The sequence below is a fragment of the Echinops telfairi genome, unplaced genomic scaffold, assembly GCF_000313985.2.
Source record: "Echinops telfairi isolate 266 unplaced genomic scaffold, ASM31398v2 ScPeMD7_70;HRSCAF=299, whole genome shotgun sequence".
In the NCBI taxonomy this organism is placed as follows: Eukaryota; Metazoa; Chordata; class Mammalia; order Afrosoricida; family Tenrecidae; genus Echinops; species Echinops telfairi.
The window spans coordinates 35,813,642-35,836,073 of NW_022103968.1; the positions used below are offsets into that span (position 1 = coordinate 35,813,642).

The window sequence follows — 22,432 nt, forward strand, 5'->3', positions numbered from 1 at the left end:
TACCAACTTTTGTCACGGAATAATTTCCCAGTGTCTAAGCCAATAGTTTCACCTAGAGCAGAAATATCTGGAAAGCTTTAGAAAATGTAGATACCTAGGGCTCACCCTACACAAAACATCTAATGGGTTTTATGTAGGGTCCAAGCATCCATTCATATTTTAAAATGCTCCTCAGATGATTGTAAGGTGGAATGACACCAATGTTCATTGCAGGACTATTCACAACAGACAAAAGGTGGAAATAATCTGACTACCCATAAATGAAAGGATAAACAAAATGTGGTATGTACATGCAATGGACTGTTACTCAGCCATAGAGAGAAATGAAGTCCTGATACACTCTAAACACAGATGAAACTTAGAAGACATTAAGTTCAGTGAAATACGTCAGACTCAAACAGGCTGGTATTTTACGGCCCCACTTAAATATCTAGAAAAGGAAAAAGATTAAAGTTTAAAGTTTACAAATAATGTTTACCAGGGGCAAGTGAAAGGGGCAAAGGAAAGCACTAAGCATCTTTTTATAGCCAAGAAAAACTTGAGCAATGAATACTGGTCATGGTTGCCCATGAATAATGCAACTGATATCACTATACATCAAAAAAATGTTGAATTGGCAACTTTGGTATTGTATATGTATGTACATACACATATATAATACAACAATAAAAGTACTTTACAGGAAAAAAAATCTTTGCAGTACATCAAAAGGAGAAAAAATCTTTGCAGTAAGTCAAAAGGCACAGAAGATGAAAGTTAAGTCAGCATTGGTCACCTATTTCAGTAATGGGGGCCAGATTTCCCTTCCCTAATTCTTGGGATGTTTTAAACACTTCACTAGGACTACTTTGCTTTTCATTCTTATGGAGCCCTGGTGGCGTAGTTAGTTACTCAATGGGCTGCTAACCAATAGGTCAGCAGTTCAAACCACCAGCTGCTCTTTGAGAGAACGATGAAGCTTTCTGTTCCTTTAATGATTTATAGCCTTGGAAACCCACAGGAGCAGTTCAATGTCTCATATGTAGTCACTATAAGTAGGAATCTATGTGATGGCAATTAGCTTGAGCTCAAAGAACATAAGACAGTCAGGTCAGTTTTTATACAAAAGAACATTGCTAAAAGTTTAGTTTCATAAAAGTGAAAGCAGCTGCCCTCAAAAGAGGAGTGGGAGAAAAGTCAATTACAAAACACCCTAAGTCAAAAAGGCTTGTATTTGATTGGACTTGGCAATGGCAGTAGGTGATCTCTTTTGGGCATATCGGAATCAACTTGATGGCAGAGAGGCATGATGGTTAAGTGTTCAGTACTAATGGAAAGGCCAGTAGTTCAAATCTACCAGTGGCTCAGCATGAGAAAAGACCTAGCAATCTGTTCCTATAAAACTTTCAGCCTCGGGAACTCTATGGAGTAGTCCTACCCTGTCCTACAGTTACTGAATCAGAATTGACTTGATGATACACACATGCATGAGAGTCCATGGGTGGTGCTAACAGTTGATACATTCAGTTGCTAACCACAAGTCCACCCAGAGGCACCTAAGAAGAAAGGGCTAATCATCTATTTTAGGAAAAAATAATCAGCTGTAGAAAACCCTTTGGGGCATAGTTCTACTCTGACACACACAGGGTTGCCATTAGTTGGCGTTGACATGATGAAAACTTTTTGTTTTAAATTACAATTTGACAGTATGCTAAATAATCAAAAACTCACTGCTGCTGAGTGGATTCCAACTCACAGCAATGCTACTGGACAGGGTGGAACTGCCCTTGTGGGTTTTCTGAGATTTTAACTCTTTACAGTGTGGAACAGCTGGTGGTTTAGTGCTGACCTAGTGGTTAGCAACCTAACTAATAAGTGAAAAATTAAGCATTTGTTTATACAACAAATATTTACTGATTATCTGCTGAGTGCCAGGCTCTGTTCTAGAGTTTACAACAAGCAAGGGTGTCAAACCAAACCAAACCGTACTCAATGCCATCCAGTCAATTCTTAATAATAGCAATCCTCCAAAACCAAACCAAATTCACAGCCATTGAGTTAATGCCGACTCATAGCAACTGTATAGGGCAGGATAGAACTGCCCCTGTGGGTTTCCAAGACTACTAATTATTTATGGGAGTAAAAAGCCCTATCTTTCTCCTTATCATAATCTCAGAACCTGTAAATAACATACAGGGGGTTCTTCATTGCACTTTTTTAATATAACTTGGCCCTCACTTTAAATGGATTAAACAAGTCCCATATTCAACTGAAACGACTAAATAAAAGCCTCATGCACCATAACCACAAATACTACTTAAAGACACAATTCCTAACAGATCTCATTTGTAAAGTGGGGACTACTTGTACTTAAGGGGTTCTTGTTGTTAGGTTCTGATCTATAATGACCCTATGCATAACAACGCAACAATGCCCAGTTCTAGGTCATCCTCCCACTTATTCCTATGTCTGAACCCACTGTTTCAGTCAGTGTGAATCCTTCTTGTCGATATACAATTTCAGATTGCTAGCCTGAAACAACGGTTGATTACCCACCCACACCCCTAAAAAAAAAAGGCTAAAGGCATGTTTTTATCAATTTACATAAGAACCGACCACCAACCAGTCAACTCGGGCTCATAGAGGCCCTTTTATAGGGTGTTTTTCCCAGAGTATATCTTTATAAAAGCAGTCTCACCTTTTTCCCAAGGAGCAGCCGGCTGGTGGGTTTGAACCACCATCCTTGTGGTTAGTACCCACAATACCTACCCCACAGCACCACCAGGGTGCTTGTATCAAATTGGTTGTCTGGAAATTCTAAGCTGCAAAGGAAATGTCCATCCATGTCACTCTGGGTGATGGCTTGTGTTCTGGGTTTGGCAAACCCACACAGCATTAAACTGGGTATAAATTCAATGAAGAAAAGTAGTTCTTTAGAATTTTACACTTGGAATTTAGTGCAAAGGGCTGTTTCAGCTGCTGAACAAGGTGGCAAGTGACGTCCACGGAGAATATTAAGCAACCACAAACTTTATGTACGCATTACAGCTGGCTATACGGACAGTCGACCTGGCTGGAGCAAAATGTGTATCCTAAGTCCCCGAAACCATGGTAGAACCATGGAGTAGAATTTGAACAGCAGAGGACAAGTGGGCTAGCTACACAATTAACGAGTCTGAACTACTCGAGCCCCACAAAGTGGGTAACTGGCTTCAGTATAGGCTGAAACTTCCTTAAAGAACTCAATGAATCTCATAAAGTACGCGGTTTGGCGCTGGGATTCCCGTGGCTGTTTTCCATAACCTCTACTCTGGTTTGACCGTTAAAGCTCCCGTGTGGCTATTCTGACCTTACAGTTTGAGAACGGGCACAGGGAGTTGGGGGGGGAGGGGGGTGTACACCAAAACCTATCGTAAAGATTTACAGCCTCCGGAAACACCTCTATAAATAAGCTCGCAAGGTTCGGAATCGACCCGATGGCAGCCGGTTTGGTTGGGGGGTTTGTTTTCACAGCTGGAGGAGGGACATTTCCGCGAAGAGATAAAGTGGTCCTTTCTTGCCAGTGGCATCACTGACAAACACGTTACAACACAGTTGCGGGGGGTGGGGGGGAGAGTCTCAGAGAGACAGAGACGAGGAAAAGAAACACAAACTATGTGGCTTTGGGCGCCTCGCACTTCCAGAACGGCACAAAACGAGACGCCCCGCTCCTGAACTAAGTTTCGCTCCCGGTCTACGAACTGAGGCGGCCCGCTCGGTCCTCCTCCGAGTATGAACTTCAGACTCGGGGCCCCTCCGACAGCCTCTTGGCCGTGGAACTCCTCCGGACACGCTGGGCTCGTCTCGGGAAGAGCCTCGCGGCCGGGCGCCGGCCGAGCCAGCGTCGCGGTCCGCAGCGCCCCTTCTTCCCTAAAGCCGTCCGTACCTGTCCAGCATCTGCTGTAGGGCTTGGTCCGGCATCTTCGGCGGAGCCGGCGCACCCGGCGCTCTGCAGGGGCCCCGGTCGGCGCCGGGCCCAGGGACAATAGCACTGGAGAGGCGGCGGCGGCAGAGTAGGCCTCAGTCCCGCGGCAGCCGAGGACCCACTCCCCAGCCTTTCCGAGCGGCTCCACGAAGCCGGCCGCGACGGTGCGCGACCTGCGGGCGTCCGGAGGTGGCGGTGAGAGGCAAGGAGGAGGAGACAGGGGGAGGGTGGCGGCGATCGGAACCCGGGTTCCTACCCGTCAGCCCGGGGTTCCGGTCCATGGGCCGCGGGCGCCGAGTTGCTGCCGGCGGAGGAGCTACCTCTGTGAGGTAAGAGTCGCCGCCTCCGTGCGCGCCGGGGTCACGACGCAGGGCGGCCCAGAGCAGCCTGGGAGATGTAGTCCTCGGACCGTCCCCGCTAGAGGCTGCACAGCCCGCCCCGACCACCGCCGCCGCCCGGTCGGCGCCCTCCGGTTTCCTTCCTTCTGGAGGGAAAATGTCCTTCGGGCCGCTATCCAGGAAGCAGCAGGATGTGTCGCTCGACTGTCAGTAGCAACAAGGTCAGCCTCCTTGCCGGTTTCTCCCCGTCATCCCACTCCACCCGCACCTCTTGCCCTCAGGTGGGGCTGAGCCAGGTGAGGGGAGGGAGATGGAAGGGCCGTTCCTCGCCAGGGTCCGCTGCCCGGGCGCCAGCGACGGGGCGGGCCGCAGCGAGGATGTGGGTGGCAGAAATCTGTCTCCGAAGCCCTGGACGCTGGGCCAGCCTCTGCCTCTCTGAACCCATTTTGGAGAATTACACAATCCCCGCGAGGGCTCGGCTGTTGGGGTGCGCGAGGTTATTCTTGGGGGCGGGGTGTGCGTGTATCGGCGGGTAGGGTTTACCTGGACCGGGCGGTTTCTAGCTGAGTCTCTTGAGAGTGAATTGGGGCGGGGGTGGCAGTGAGTAAAGGTCTTCTCTCTCTCAAGGAAGTTTCCAAATTGTGCCTGGGTTTTTAAGGGATCGCGGCAGTCTCCAAATGGAACACGTTTGTGAATAAACAGCTCTTGCTTACTCAGCTGTGGATTGTCAGGGATGTTTGCTGCTCTCTGCTGCTGGCCACTGTTAACCATTTCTAGTCGCCTTGATACCTCCAAGCAGGTGGATAGGGGGGATCCAAAAGAAGAACTCGCTTGGTGGGTCGTGTCTCTGGCGCTCTAGGAATAGCTTTGGCAGGAGGAGAGAGCTTTGGCCAAAACGTATGCGTATTTTGGACGACCTGTGGCGTTCTCTAGCGCTGTTTGGTAGCACGTCTGGTAAATTTCCCCTTGCTGCTGCTTAATTTCTCCTGCTAGACAGTCGCTTTTACTTTTACTTTAAAATGTGCCTTTTGTTTAGGTAGAATTTTACAGTCGGCTCTTAATTCTCTGCTCAAAATCGACCAACTATATTTGAACGAGTGTACACACAACCACCACCACCACCACCCCACGTGACCAGAGGTTTAGTTGGTCTTCAGTTTCTGAAAATACTGTATGCTTTTTATCAAAGGCTTTGAGGGCCTTTACATAACTAATTATAATTAACGATCCACTCCTTTCTCATGAAGGAAGAAAGAGGCTCCCGCTCAGGTGGGAAATGAGTGTTTAGTTTAATTAGAGTGTCCAATATTTTATACTCTATTTGTTCTTTGTTTGGTATAAGCACACACACACACACACACACACACAGTGTATTTATCTCTTAAGCAATTGTCAGCCCCGAGAAGATGGATGTATTTGAGCTTAAAAACAGAATTTGATCCTAGCATATTAATTAAACTAGTTTAAACTCCTTTTAGTTTTATGATTTACAACATAGGTTCCCAAACTTATTTGACTTGCTGCCCCCTTTCAGAAAAAAATTACTCAGTAATACCCCTGGCTATTTAAAACGTTTGTGCTGTAGCCCATAATCCAAGATAGAATTTAGGTATTTGCTATTGCAGCCCCCCTGGATCATTCCATTGGCCCCCAAGGGCAGTTTCACCCACTTTGGGAAACACTGATTTACACTGAAAGGATTCTCACCTCATCTTAGAATGTCTATTCTAAGAGTAGATTTTACAAAAAAGGTTTTTATGAAAAACAAGTTTTTGGTTCTGTCAAGAACTCTTTAAAAAAAACATTCTATTGTTTATCTTAAGAGCAATTAGCACCAGACTCAGTAATTCCATTCCTAGGTATATCCAAGAGAAGTGGAAGCATTCCACACAAAGACTTGTACATGAATGTACTTAGCAACATTTTCCATAATAGCCCCAAAGTGGAAACAACCCAAATATCCATGAATTTATAAATGGGTTCCAAATAGGGCATGACCTGTACAGTAGAATGTTATTAGGCAATTAAAAAAGAATCAAGTGGATACATGGATGAACCTTGAAAAGAGTATGTAAAGTGAGAGGAAATAGTTTGATTCCATTTGCATGACAGGTTACGAATAAAGCAAATCTATAGAGACATAAAGTAGATTAATAATTGCTATGCGTTGAAGTAGTCTGACTGCAGTGGGTAAGGGAAGAGGAATTTGATGGGGGATGGGAAATGTGTGACTCCTAATACGTATAGGGTTTCTTTTTTGGGGTTATGAAATAAGAATTAGATAAAGGTGATGGTTGCACAATTTTCTGACTATACAGTCTTGAATTGCTTAATGTCCACATCATGTTCTAAGAAGTAGGACACAATGATTTGGACTTGTGTGCATAACATTATATACAGGAAGTCCCTGGATTATGAAAGAGTTTCATTCCCAAGTCTGTTTTAAAGTCAAAAGTTATGATATGACAAAATAACAATTTATAAGCTATGAAGGGCTCAGGAGGGAGGGGGAAGCGGGAGGGAGGGGAAAAATGAGGACCTAAGGCCGGGGGTTTAAGTGGAGAGAAAATGTTTTGAGAATGATTAGGGCAGTGAATGTACAAATGCGCTTTACACAATTGATGTGTGTATGGATTGTGATAAGAGTTGTATGAGCCCCTAATAAAATGATTTTTAAAAAAGTTACCAAAAAAAGGGTCAAAAGTTACACAGTTCATATCTAACAGTTTGTCAAATGTTTGTCTTGCTATGTAGTATACCATTCTTTGCATAAAAAACATTAAAGACAAAGTTCCAGATCCAGTAAAACATCTTTAACATAAGACTTAAACCCCACAAAAAACACTGCCACCAGTTTATATTCAGATTCGTAGCAACTCTCACCAAAAAACGCTCTGTCGTCTAGTCAATGCCAACGACCCAATAGCACAGGGCAGCACTGCCTCCTGTGAGTTTCTGAGATTGTAACTCTTTATGAGAGTGTAAAGCACCGGCTTCCTCCCAAGGAGTAGCTTAGGGTTTCAAACTGCTGAACTTACAGTTAGCAGCCCAACATATAATCACTAAGCCACTAGGGATCCTATCTAGTCTTTTAGGCTCTAAAATCTTTACAGGAGCAGATACCCTCACCTTTCTCCTTTAGAGCAGCTGGTGGGTTTGAACCCTGATCTTCAGTCCAACATGTACCCGGCAGCACCATGAGGACTCCTTAATACAGTAATAATAATAATGGTTTAAATAATAATGTTTAATGCATTTTGTAAAATAGTGCCCGTGTGTTATTACAAACCCCATTGTATGTACCTAACACTTTAATAAAATGGACAATAAAGGTTAGGATCCCAGGAGTATGTCGCATACCTTGCTGCAAGAGTGGATGCTATGTAGTGCATGACTATACTGAAAATCACTGCATTGTTCCCTTAAGAGTAAATATTATGGCATGTGAATTCAATATCAATTAAGAAAATAAATTATGGTATTGTTGGCACAACTCTAAATACACTAAGAAAACATTGGATTATATACAGATAGTCCCCAAATTAAGACAGTTCCGTTCAGAAATCTCAGTCATAAGTCAGTTCTGATGCAATTGGGATATCTCATTTTAAAAAGTTTTCATTATTATTGCCTTTTATTATCAATATCTTTATAAAGCATAACATTGAACATCTGCCAGTGAATGAGAATTATAACATGAATAAATTATGTGCGGCAACATTATATGTAGTATATATTACTAGTGATAAGATGCTAAAACAACAACAGTGATAAAAACCACAGACAGTGGTATTTGTGGTTCCATATAATTTATTTTGTAAATTGGGGACTACTTGTGCTAAAAATGAGTGCATTATTGTATGGTATGAAAGTTACATCTTAATAAAGCCCCTTTTAAAAATGGTAATAATTTCCCATGTAAAATGTCTATGAGGACATCTAAAGAGAGGCATATAAATTGGTAATTCCTTATTGTCAAGCTCTGTTTTTAGAGTAGGCTGTGACTTAACCAAAGGGTACTGCGCCAACAACTCCACTGTATGTTCTTTATGATATAAAGAATTGCCTTTATTATCATTATCTCTATAAATTTGATCTTTATTTGTAGGTAGAAACATTAAGTATAATTTTAATAAATATTTTAGTACATTCAAATATACAAATATATGCACACAATATACATATCATATAAATTTACTTTAACAAGAAGAGTTGGAAGACTTGGTAGTAAAAACTCCACTTATAAAAGGTTCTAGATCATCTAAATTTTTCCTAGGAATAGGGGTGGTGTTTCTAGTCAGAAAATGATGATTTCCTGTACGGTCTTCCCCATATAGTTTGCTGTAACATCTTGCTGTCTCCCAAAACTGCCTAACAGCTTTAGCAAAATGATCTGTGTTTAGGTTGATGTTTTTTAGCAACTTAAGTCTCTCATTTAGTTTAGAAAAACACTCCCGTTAATTTTAAAAAATCTGTTAAATTCAGATCTGTCAATTCACTTTCTTTTTGATCTACAAGTTAGTCTACATCAGCTGTAACAAATTGTCCACTGCAACATTGTATTAAAGCATTGCTACAATGCCATAGAAACTTTTATTAAACAAAAATAGCAAAACATGAAGCTGTTGTTTGTCAACAGATGCTTGACTTGTGAAGCATGTGATGGGTTCCATTTCTCTAGCCTTTCCTTGAAGAATTTTACAATCTTTGATATATACCACATCCAAACCGCAGTTTGGACATATTCGAGGGACTCAAATTATGTTTCTTTAATTCAGTGGTTCTCAACCCTCCTAATGCTGCAACCCTTTAATACAGTTCTTCATGTGGTGGTGAGCCCCCCAACCATAAAATTATTTTCGTTGCTACTTCATAATTGTAATTTTGCTACTGTTATGAATCAGGCGACCTCTATGGAAGGGTTGTTTGACCCCCAAAGGGTTCATGACCCGCAGGTTGAGAACCACTGCTTTAAATGTTCTTAGAGTTTAGGGAAGAAAAAAAAGGTCTGAAGGACTAAAATCAGGGCTAAGACCAGGGGTCAGGTTTCCCAATGAAATTCTCAAAAGAGCCCTTACTACCCTTAAAGAATGATCAGGTGTATTGTGATGGGAGAAAGAAGAAAAGTCCCTGGCTTTTTTCTCACCAATGCAGTTTTCAATTTTCTTAAAAGTTTCTTCAGAATAAGCCCTCATGGTGTATTCTGAGCAAAGCAACAAAGTCCCCAAGGAATTCTGAAAATAGACTTCAGACTCAGGCTTGGCACTGCATCAGACATAATCAGAAAATCATAAGGGTCAGCAGACAGGCCTGGAACTATTCATAGTGTTTTTAATTTTGCTTTCCTTTTCTTTTTTTTCCATGTCTATATAAAATAAGCAGGATAAACAATCCCAAGGAGAAAACTATGGACCGATGGTTCTGGGGGGACAGGGGAAAGGAGGAGGTAGGGAAAGGGAGTGGGGAACTAACAAACCCAGGGACAAGGGAACAACAAGAGGCCTAAAATTGATGACGAGGAGGGCATAGAATGCCTGTAGAGTTTGATCAAGTGCAATGTAGCTGAGAGGAAATACAGAGAGGCAAATTAAGGTTGAACATGATAGTGGGACAAGAGGAAAGTATAAGGAAATAGAGGAAAGAACTAGGAGTCAAAAGACATTTATAGAGGTCTAAACATATGTACATATGTAAATATATTAATATATAATGATAGGGATATAGGTCTGTGTACATATATTTATAGTTTAAGTTTTAAGGTAGCAGATGGACATTGGGCCTCTAAGTCCTCCCTCAACACAAGGACACTTTGTTTTAATAACCTGGCATTCTGTGATGCTCATCTTCCCAACACGATCGCTGAAGACAAAATGGGTGCATAAGCAAATGTGGCGAAGAAAGCTGATGGTGCCCAGCTCTCAAAAGATATAGTGTCTGGGGTCTTGAAGGCTTGAAGTTAAACAAGCAGTCATCTAGCAGCGAAGTAACAAAGCCCACATGGAAAAAACACACCAACCTTGTGTGATCACAAGGTATCTATGGGATCAAGTACCAGGCATCAGAAGACCCCAAACAAACAACCATTTTGATGAGAACAAGTGGGGTCGGAGTGGAGACCCAAAGCCCATTTATAGACAATTGGACATCACCTTACAGAAGGGTCACAAGGAAGGGGCAAGCCAGCCAGGGTGCAGTATAGCACCAACGAAGCTAACAGTCCTCTAGTTCTTTAATGCTTCCTCCCACCCCACTAGTGGGGCCAGAACTTATGGCCCCAGTCCATCTTACAAATCTGGCTAAACCAGAGCATGTACACTGATACAGATAAGAGCTCTTGACACGCGGAATCCAGAACAGATAAACCCCTCAGGACCAAATTGAGAGTAGCAATACCATGAGGGTAGGGGGAAGGTTGAAGGTGAAGGGGGATAAAGGGGGAACTGATTGCAATGATCTACACACAAGCCCCCCAGGGGGGTGAACAACAGACACGTGGGTGAAGGGAGACAGGGGACTGTGTAAAATATGGAAATTTTAAAAATGTATAAATTATCAAGGGTTCATGAGGGTGGGGGAGGGAAGGTGAAAAGAAGAGGAGTTGACAACGGCTCAAGTAGAAAGAAAATGTTTTGGAAATGATGATGATGGCAACATATGTACAAATGTGCTTGATAAAATTGATGTATGGATTGTTATAAGAGCTGTAAGAGCCCCCAAGACAATAATTTATTAAAGAAAAACAAACCCACGTGATCACTTCATGCCCTTTGAGTAAACTTGTCAAGCTTATCCCTTGGGAATCCTAAAAATAGTCTTCATAGCCTTTGGATCTGACCTCTTCTTTGAAAGTACCTGGCTAAGTAGATCCCCTTTGAAGCCATATATATATATATATTTTTGAGGCCATATTTTTATAGGACTCTTCTTTCTTTTTGGGGTGGGGAAAGACACACCGATGAGACGAAAACAGGTGTATGACTGAGAACTTATCTGTAGCCTTCCTCTGATCACAGAGACAAGTTTAAACAGACGTGACCAAGCTTGCTCGGAATAAACCTATGCGTGTAGCAATACTTACTCTCATGTTACTAATGATGAGAATGTACTCCAAAACCAGGATGGTCAGAAGTGTAGTTCATTGTAACTCAAATATGTTGTAAGTTCAGGGTTGTCTACCCTGTAAGGCCAAAAATCATAGTGGATAAAGTTCATTCAGTAAATTAATTCTTACATTTGAAATTGACCCATGTACCATTCTCTGTTAACTTTTGTTTCCTATGGCTTTTGTATGTTCAAATAAAACCCAGAATAGTTGGAATTTGATTATCATTTACTATGCTTTGAAAGGGGAAAGTCTTAATTATTTAGAACTTAATCTGACCAAAGAAAGAAAAAAATCGTGTTTGTATTTTATCTACAAAATTTGTTCAGTGACATTGGTTCTATCTTTCACAATGTGTGAACATTCTCATTATTTTTGTCCTGATCTGTTTCCCCCTACAGACTCATCTTCGTTTCAAAGTAATTGTTTACTAGTCTCATAGAGGTGATTTTTTTTTTGAGGTGGTTTTTTTTTTAAGGAACACAGCATTTATGGTTGATATTCATCATTTCTTGAGCCAATTTTGTTCTTTAGGGTAGCTGATTTTTTTAGCTCTGCCACCTGCTCAAGACATCAACCTTCAATTTATGAACTGTCTTACAAGAGGGGTGTATGTGTTATTCATCATGTTGTGCAACAATCACCACTTTTTCCTACATTTTTCATGCTCTTTAAAGTGTAGTGGACTGTGATTGGGCTGCTAACCACATGGTCAGCAGCTCAAAACCACCAAGCACTCCACAGGAGAAAGATGAGGCTTTGGGAGGGAGGGGAAAAAATGAGGACCTAATGACGGGGGCTTAAGTGGGAAGCAAATGTTTTGAGAATGATGAGGGCAGTGAATGTACAAATGTGCTTTACACAGTTGATGTATGTATGGATTGTGATGAGTTGTATGAGTTCCTAATAAAACGATTTAAAAAAAAGGTATTTGCAATAAAGTTGTTGGTTTTTTAAAAAAAAAAAGATGAGGCTTTCTACTCCCATAAAGGTTCACAGTCTCAGAAACCCACAGTGGCAATTCTATTGTGTCTTATGCTATGAGTTGGTATTGACTCGAAGGCAATGAGTAAGTTTAATAGAAACTCAGTGCTTCCTGTGCACTAACTCCCCCTTCTGCCTCTCTCCTGTCCCTGGTAATCATTAGTGAACTTTGATCTCTCTGCATTTCCTAGTCTAGATATTCTATGTAAATTGGATAATACAATATTATTTTTTATTTTTGAAAGGGCTTAAGAAAACAAAACATAACCCTTAGAAATTTTCATTGACCACGTACAAAAGTATTACCAAAAGGCAATAACTCTATTGAGAAAATTTGGTCAATTTCAACTCATCATGACCCTACGGTACAACCTTCAGAGGTTTTTCTTTCTTTTAAAACATGTTATTGTGGTTTGGGTGAAAGTTCACAAAGTAAATTAGTTTCCAGTGTATGTGTAGACCGTTTCTTAGCCATCACTTGCCATAGCCTCAGTGTGTCAGCACTGCCCTCCCTCTGCCTTGGGTTTCTCATTTCCATTCGCCCAGCTTTCCTGCTGCCTTTTTGGCTTCTGCATTTTACTTTTGGGCACATGTTGCCATTTTGGTCTTATATAATTGGATGTTCTGAGGAACACACTCTCAACAGTGTTTATTAGCAAATTCCCTGTGAAGGAAAGCCTTCTGATGAATCAAAACAAAACAAAAAAACTCACTGCCATCAAGTCATTGCTGACTCCTAGGGACCCTATAAGACAGAGTAGTACTGCCCTATTGATTTCAAGACTAAATCTTTACTGGAGTAGACAGCCTTGTCTTTCTCCTGTAAGGACCTAGTGGTTTTGAACTGCCACCAGGGCTCCCATTCTGTGATGAATGTATTGTTATTGTGAGGTGCTATGGATTTGGTTTCAACTCATAATGACACTGTACAAAAGAACAAAAAACACTGCCAGGTCCTGTGCCACTCTCATAATTGTTCTTATATTTGAGCGCATCAGTGCCGCCACTGTGTCAATCTATCTTGTTGAAGTTCTTCCTCTTTTTCGGTGCTTCTCTACTTTACCAAGCATGATGTTCTTCTCTAGGAACTAGTCTTCTCCTGACATGAATAGGAAGAACTAAACCAGAGAAGGAAGCTTGGTGCAAGATGACACCAACAAGGTAAATGAAGTGCCAGCATATGAAGGCCAATATATGGAATTGTGCCCTTAACCTAGGAAAGAAGTAGATTGCTTGCTTGGGGAAGGACAAGGGATATGGCTTAGGAATAAAAAATACACTCCATTCTGTAAGGAATGCAACTCTACTTGTAGTGGTTTCTAAACCTGCTGTGAGTTAAAGAACTGCCTTGGAAATTCTGATCTCTGTGCCTAGTTAGCTGTCTTTTTAATAAGCTCCCTGTGTTAGTCAGGGTTGACTAGAGAAACAAATTCATAAACACTCAAGTGTGTATAAGAAGGAGATTTATATAAAAGAGCAATTGTATGTTGAGTATCATCCCAGCCCAGTCCAGATCAAGTCCATAAGTCTGATATTAGCCCATATGTCCTATACCAGTCTATAAATTCCTCTTCAGACATGCAATATATGAAATGACGCCGAATGCGGGAAGATCAGAGGCCAGTGGGTGGAAAGTCTTGTGGATCCATTGGCAGTGGAAACATCTCAATGCTGGCAGGGGTCACTATGTGGCTCTTCTAACTCCAGGGCTCCAGCATAGCTTCGTGTCTTGTCAACAGGAAGACAAAGCAGAGAGTCTGTGTGTGTCTGGCCTCCAGTGAACTATTTATCTCCTTGGCACCTTCAAATGAGGTCATCAAGCTGTGACCTGATTGACTACCACACTCCCTAAGTGATTATTGGACAAATGTTAGAGACTCTCTACAAAAATACTGCAGTGGTTGGAACCCTCACCTCTAGAATTACAGCCTAGGTTTGTGTCCTAGCATTGCCACTTAAAAGTATAACAACATTGGGTAGGTTACTGAATCTCTTGAAACCAATTTCTTCATCTCCCAGAACCCAAACCAAACCTATTGCTGTGGTGTCAACTACAATTTATAGCAACCTCATAAGTTAGAATAGAAGTGTTCTGTGAGTTTCCAAGGGAGAAAATATATATAAAGCCGACTGCCACATCGTTCTGAATGGAAAGCAGGTTAGAACCACTGACCTTTTAGTTCACAGATGAGCACTTACCCAGTGGGCCATCTGGCCTTCTTCATCAATATGAATCTATGTCACTGTGTTCTTGGAATAAATGAATGAGAAATTTATTTAAATTGTTCAGCACAATGATGTACACAAAGTAAAAACTTACTTGCTGTTCAAGGTTTTAAATTAAAGTAGGACATAATGAGAATAATTTAGGGAGATTATTCTTGCAGAGGTATCTAGGTTGGATTTGAAATAGAGACAAGTTAGGATTGGGCTAGGTTTAAGAACTTGGTCATGTCTGAAACTAGTTTCAGAGGTTTACTTTAACATGGATACGTTCTTTAAGCTTCTTAAAACAAACAAAACCCACTGGGCCATCTATAGAAGACTATCTTTAAGATTTGTCTATATCTCTGGATACAGAGAATAGAATCCTTTCAGCTCATATCTACTCTAATGAGGTAGATATTAATAAAGGGGAAAGAATACATATAATTGTCATTCACGAATATGCTTTCTTTTCAATAATGGTTCAGAAAGACCCATTAGTTTTACATAAATAGACCCTTGCATAAATTTCTCTATCTGGGGTTTGTGTCCATGGGAATATGCAGTGATATTACAGGATAGGTGAAAATCACAGATATCATGCCGCATTTTCTTTCCCTTACTATATTCCTTGAGTATCAATTGTGTCAGAAAATGTCCTATGTAAGGAATTATTTTCCTTTTTAAGTTACTATTGATTTGATAGTGCAGTTCTCAAAAGTGTGGTCTGCAGATCCTCTGAGCTCCCCGAGACTTTCTAGGACATCTGGAAATCAAGACAGTTCTCTCTTTTTTTAGAAAAATCATTTTATTGGGTGCTCGTACAGCTTTTATCACAACCCATCCATCCATCCATCCATCCATTATATCAAGCACATTTGTACATTTGTTGCCATCATCATTTTCAAAACATTTTCTTTCTAATTGAGCCCTTGGTATCAGTTCATTTTCCCCTTCCCCCACCCTCCCTCATGAACCCTTGAAAATTTATAAATTATTATTATTTTTTCATGTCTTACACTGACCGATGTCTCCCTTCACCCACTTTTCTGTTATCTGTCCCCCTGGGAAGGGGTTATATGCAGATCATTTGTAATAGATTCCCCCTTTCTCTCCCCACCTTCCTTTTACCTTCTTGGTATCGCTACTCTCATTATTGGTCCTGAGGGCTTTATCTGTCCTGGATTCTCTGTGTTTCCAGCTCTTATCTGTATCAGTGTACATGCTCTGGGCTAACCAGATTTGCAAGGTAGAATTGGGGTCGGTTATGATAGTGGGGGGAGGGAAGCATTAAAGAACTAGAGGAATGTTGTATGTTTCATTGGTGCCATACTGCACCCTGACTGGCTCGTCTCTTCCTTGGGACCTTTCTGCAAGGGGATGTCCAATTGTCTACAGATGGGCTTTGGATCTCCATTCTGTACTCTCTTTCATTCACAATGATATGATTTTTTTGTTCTGGGCCTTTGATGCCTGATACCTGATCCCATCAATACCTCGTGATCACACAGGCTGGTGTGCTTCATTCATGTGGGCTTTGTTGCTTCTCAGCTAGATGGCCTCTTGTTTATCTTCAAGCCTTTAAGACCCCAGATGTTATATCTTTTGTTAGTCGGGCACCATCAGCTTTCTTCACCACATTTGTTCATATACCCATTTTGTCTTCAGCAATCATGTTGGGAAAGTGAGCTTCACAGAATGCCAGTTATTAGAACAAAATGAGGGAGTACTTGAGCAGAAGCCCAATGTCCATCCACTACCTTAATGCTTAATATATAAATATATGTACATAGTTCTATCCTCTATCATCATATATAAATATATTTACATATGTATATGTGTATTTAGACCTCTATAAATGTCCTTTGTTTCCTAGTTTTTTCCCTCTATTTTCTTTTACTTTCCTCTTGTCCCACTGTCATGTTCAGTCTTTATTTGGGTTTCAGTAATTCTTCTCAGCTACGTTGCTCTTGATCAAGCCCCACCAGGCATCCTATGCCCTCCTTGCCATCGATTTTAGATCACTTGTTGTTCCCTTGTCCCTGGGTTGGTTGGCTACCCCCTCCTTTCCCCCACCTCCCCCCTCTCCTGTGTACCCCTGAAACCATCAGTCCCCTTGTTTTCTCCTCCGGATTGTTTATCCCGCCTATCTTATCTAGATAGACATGCAGAGACAATAATAAGCACAAAACCAAGACAGAACAAAACAACAACAAAACCAATGACAAAAAAAAGAAAAGCCTATAAATAGTTACGGGTCTGTTTGTTGACCTTTAGGTGGAAATCAAGACAATTTTCATAATAATGTCATTAGTTTTTGAGCTGACTCTGGTATATCTTATGTCTGATAGAATACAACTTTGCCTAGTTCTGGGCCAGTTTCATGATTGGTGATATACTTAAGTCCATTGTTGTGGCAAATGTGTCGAAGACATTTGCTTTTCCACTGCATTGATGTTTGCACTGATGTTATAATCAAATGGATAAAACTGCTGGCAGTTTTGCACCTTACAGGCAATGGCACCAACTTGTACTGACATTAATATATTCTTTACGGTTATGCAGTAAAAGGAAACAAAATGTCAGTTTCACTTAATGTCTTTGATTAAACATTAAAAAATAACTGTATTCACTCTTAACCCTTGAATATAATACTTATAATAATCAGAATTATGTACTCTTCTATTGTACTCAAAGTTTGATGGAAAAGAACTTACACAATTGAGGTGTACGCTAAATTCCCTGCTTTTTCTGTTATCTAAAAGAAAGAATGACAATAAAAACTAAAAACTTTGGTGCTGCAAAGGACATCATTTAGATAATGAAAAGATAACTCACAAAATGGAAGAAATGTTTGTATATCATATGTATATGAAAAAGGACTTGCATCTAGAATACAGAAGAATCACACTGCAATATTAGACAGCTACCACAAATTTCAAAATAGACAAAGGGTCCAAAGAAGAAATACAAGTGACCGATAAGCACATGAAACTGATCACCATTATTAGCCATCAGAGAAATGTAAGTCAAAACCGCAGTGGGATGCCACTTCACTCCCACTGGAATGACTATAAGAAGGACAATAATAACAATATTAAGTGTTGTAGAGGATGTAAAGAAATTAGAACCTTGATACTCTAGTGATGGCAATGGAAAATAATGCAGCCCCTTTGGAAAACAGCCTGGCAGTTCATCAAAATGTTAGATATATAGTTGTCCTCTGATCTAGCAGTTCCACTTTCAAGTATATACCCAAGAGAAATGATAATACATGTTCGCCGATAAAACATACAACTTTCCTTTTGTTATTTAATGCCTCTCCCCCACCCCACTATCATGACCCCAATTCTACCTTATAAATATGGCTAGCCCAGATCATGTATACAGGTACAGATAAGAGCTGGAAATAGGGAATCCAGGACAGATAAACCCCTCAGGACCAATAATGAGAGTAGCGATACCAGGATGGTAAGGGTAAGGTGGGGGGAGAAAGGGGAAACTATCACAATGATCTACATATAACCCCCTCCCAGGGGGACAGATAATAGAAATGTGGGTGAAAGGAGACATCAGTCAGTGTAAGACATGAAAAAATAATAATAATTTATAAATTATTAAGGGTTCACAAAGGAAGAAGGGTAGGGAGGATAGGGGAGGGAGGGGGGAAAATGAGCCAATACCTGGGGCTCAAGTAGAAAGAAAATGTTTTGAAAATGATGATAGCAGCAAATGTGCTTGATACATGGGTATATATATATATATGGATTGCGATAAGAGCTGTATGAGCCCCCAATAAAATGATGTTTAAAAAAGAAATTATATGTTCTCAGAAAAGCTTGTACCTCAGATTCATGCAGCAGCATTCATAGTAGTGAACAATGGAAGCAGCTCAAATGTCTTATCAACTGATGAATGGGTAACTAAACTGTGGTATAGCCATACAACATATATATAAAAAATGACGTACTAATACATGCTGCATTATGGTTGGAACACTATACTTTGTGAAGCCAGCCACAAAGGACCATTGGTTCCATTTATGTAAAATATTCAGAATAGGCAATTATATGAAATATTCAGAAAGAAACTAAATTAGTAGTTGTCAAGAGCTGGAGAGGATTGATGAAAAAAGGGGAATGACTGATAATGAGTGAAAATTTTCTTTTTGGTGTGATGAAAATGTTCTAAAATGAATTATGATGGTTACACCTATGAATATATTGAAAGCTACTGATTTATACATTTGAAATAGGTAACTTGCATTTTATATGTGAATTATAGTCCAAAGGGGTATGTGCATGCATGTGTGTTTTAAGACTGATAGACAAAGTAGCTTCTAAGACTTAGGCATTTGACTGTCATTGTATAAAAATTGAATTAAAAAAATTAATGAACTTCTTTTTTTAAGAAGTATAACTAACACCATGTGTTGCCTGTGATAAAACTCAAGCTTTTAAGTGACAATTAGGCTTTTGGAAAACATTAGTAGCCTCTTGGAGCTTGACAACTTTTGTACACTTAAAATTTTTATGATGAAATTGGTGGTAATATTAATGAATGTGAGCTTTTAATATTATATAATGGTATGTGTCAGCTTTTGGAAGCCCAGCATAACTCAGTGTACCTTACATTATCCAAATGATCAATGTGTGGTACAAAATTATAAATAATGGATCTATCCAAAGTGCAAGAGAGACCAATTGATTTTAATGTAACAGAACAAAAAGTTATCTAAGATGCTACACTAAAACTACCTTTAAAAAGCTATCAGTTATTGAATTTTGATATATCAAAGAAGAATATCCACAGTTATCTGAAAAGGCTATTACAGTGCCTTCTGCTTCCAGCTACACATCTGTATGTTGTTAGGTGCTGTGGGTCCAACTCATGGTGATCCTGTTGTACAACAGAATGAAGCAATGCCAGCTCCTGCACCACCCCCACAGTTAATTTATGTTTGAGTCTGTTATGGCAGCCATTGTGCCAATCCATCTTTTTGAGGGTCGTCCTCTTTTTCGCTGCATGATGCCGTTATCTCCTGATAACATGGCCCTCTTATGCAGACAAAGTCCTGCCGTCCCTTCTCTTAAGGAGCATTCTGGCTATACTTCCAAGACAGATTTGTTTGTTATTCTAGTAGTCCATGTTACTTTCAGTATTCTTCACCAGCGTCATAATGCAAATGTGTCAATATAGCTGTATGAGTTCTCATATTTTCTTTATGTACTTTAACAAAAATACATATTACTAACAGACTAAATACAGAAACATATTAGAATTCATCTATTTTCTTACTAAGCCAGGCATTAAAGAAATTTACAACAATTAAAATATTTTTATGTTTTAGAAAATAGTATATAATAAAACATGTTAATTATGTAAACACATATTAGAATTATTATTTTTAATGGACTAGATAATATATTTTAAAGTTTTTCAGACTATTTCTAATATGATAAGTAGCAATATATAAACTCACATGAACAAAAGTGTTTTGGAGTGCACATAGTTTTTAAGAGTAAAAAAAGGCATGAGTGAAGGGGGAATGGGGAGGGAAGGGGGAAAATGAGGAGCTGATGCCAGGGGCTTATGTAGAGAGCAAATGTTTTGAGAATGATGAGGGTAACAAATATACAAATGTGCTTTATACAATGGATGGATGTATGATTGTGATAAGAGTTATATGAGCCCCCAATAAAATGATTAAAAAATATTTTTTAAAGGTGATTGGCTAAAAGGGGAGGAAGAGTAAAAAAAGGGTCTGAAACAAAGCAATGCAAAGCTATTACAATCAATAATGTAAAATGTTCATGAAATTTAAAGAGGTCACTTGAAACTTAAGTGATAACTTAAGTTTACTACTGATTTCAGACTGTGTCCTCAGACTGCTTATTATTGTCAATAGCTTCAATATGCTCCCTTTCCTCCTGGGAAAATGGGAGTGGCCCAGCTCTAAATGACTATGGTCCTTGAGAAATGACATGATCTTACTACAGATTCCTGTATATATGTATACATTCCTTAGGCTATCTAGTACTTATTTAATTGTTCTCTGAGGCAGATAAATTAGAATAGAGATGCAGAAAAATTGCATTAGTTCAGAAAAACTAAATTGTTACTCATATATTAGTATGTGTGAAAAGTGCTTGCCATAGTAATAGCATATTACTGTTATTTATTTGACTCTTCGGATGGTACAAATGGTGATTGCACTGGTTGTTCATCAAAAGATTGGAAGTTCTAGTTCACCAGAGGTGTGTTGAAAGAAACATCTGGTGATCTGCTTCCAAAAACTCAGAATTGAAAAAGCTGTAGAGAAAAGTTCTACTCTGATACACACGATTTCACCATGAGTCAGAATTACCTTGACAGTAACTGACTTACTATTTATTGGGAATTATCCCTTTCTCTTCTCAGAAGACTCTTATGACGTAAGAGTATCCTCATTTTAAGAAGGCTGGAAGAAATTAAGTGTTATAGTTAAAGTACAGTGCTATCTGGCTGAGTTGGGATTAAAGCTTGGGGTTGTCCGATTTCATAGATTACTCTCTTAAGAGGCATTTTCCTCCCCTGTAGCATATCATTCTTGGAAATAGTAAATCAGAGATAGGTGGATCTGCTTCTGACTCATAGAAGTTTTATATACACATATAACAGAATCAAACATTGCCCAGTCCTGTATTTTTTGTGAATTATACCTCAATACAGCTGTTATTTTAAAATAGTAACAGGCATAGCCTTCAAATTTATTAGGAGACTGATTTGATAATTTACCACACACCCATATAGCATAATATTCTTATAGTTTAGCTATAAGGTTTTTATAACACAGAAATATTCAAAATCAGTGTCCCTTCCTCTTCCCTAGGGAACGTTTAATAGTATCTGGAGACATTTTTGGTTGTTACAGCGGGGGGTGGGGGGATGCTAGTGATATCTAGTGGATAGAGATCAGGGATGTGCTAAACAGCCTACAATCTGCAGGCAGCCCCTTCAACAAAGAATTATAATAAATCCAGATTGGGGGAGGAGTGGGGAGGGAGGGGAAAAATGAGGACCTAATGCCAGGGGCTTAAGTGGAGAGGAAATGTTTTGAGAATGATGAGGGCAATGAATGTACAAATGTGCTTTACACAATTGATATATGTATGGATTGTGATAAGAGTTGTATGAGCCCCTAATAAAATGATAAAAATAAATAAATCCAGATTGTCAGTCATGCTGACGTTGAGAAACCCTAAGCTAATTTAAGCAAAAATAGAACTCATTGGAAGGACATGGGGGGACTCTCATAGGAGTGTAAGTAAAGTGGGAGACCTCTGCTGGACACAGTCAGGGACCAGGCACTCCGAGAATCTTGGTAACAGGGACATTCTGTGCTCTCCTCTGGGTTTCAGTACTGGAATAAATAAGCTCCAACTGTTTTTGTTTTGTTCACGATTCAAAATCTTAGGAGTGAGCATCAAATTTTTCTTCCTTGTTATTTGGGCAAAGGAAGAATAGTATTCCTTAAAATAAGACAGTTCTTCAAAAGAAAATACATTCATAGCAAATATTTATTGACCTAGGCATATGCTCCAGGCACTACGGAGGTGCTAGGGAATGCATGAAAGACCACAATTTTATTTTAGAGCTTATATTCTGTTTTTTTTTTTACAGCTCTTATCACAATCCATGCATTGATCCAGTGTGTCAGGCACATTTGCACATATGACACCATCATCATTTTCAAAGCATTCTCTTCCCACTTGAGCCCCTGATATTAGCTCCCCATTTCTTCCCCCCTTTCCCTCCCTCCCCCACCCGCCCTCCCTCACAAACCTTTGATAAGTTATAGATTATTTTCATATCTTACAT

General features: G+C 39.9%; 2 protein-coding genes across 2 annotated transcripts in view; one reads left to right on the forward strand and one right to left on the reverse strand.

Annotated features, from left to right (window-relative positions):
• MARCHF5 (membrane associated ring-CH-type finger 5) overlaps positions 1 to 4,240 on the reverse strand; it is a 69,245-nt gene extending 65,005 nt beyond the window's left edge. Inside the window, exon 1 of the mRNA XM_004701074.3 lies at positions 3,905 to 4,240. Within this exon, the coding sequence (XP_004701131.1) occupies positions 3,905 to 3,939 (35 nt within the window). The 5' untranslated portion in view covers positions 3,940 to 4,240. The remainder of the gene's footprint in view (positions 1 to 3,904) is intronic.
• Positions 4,241 to 4,418: 178 nt separating this feature from the next.
• CPEB3 (cytoplasmic polyadenylation element binding protein 3) overlaps positions 4,419 to 22,432 on the forward strand; it is a 228,921-nt gene continuing 210,907 nt past the window's right edge. The window contains exon 1 of the mRNA XM_045291574.1: positions 4,419 to 4,502. The gene's annotated coding sequence lies outside the window, so the exon portion shown is untranslated. The remainder of the gene's footprint in view (positions 4,503 to 22,432) is intronic.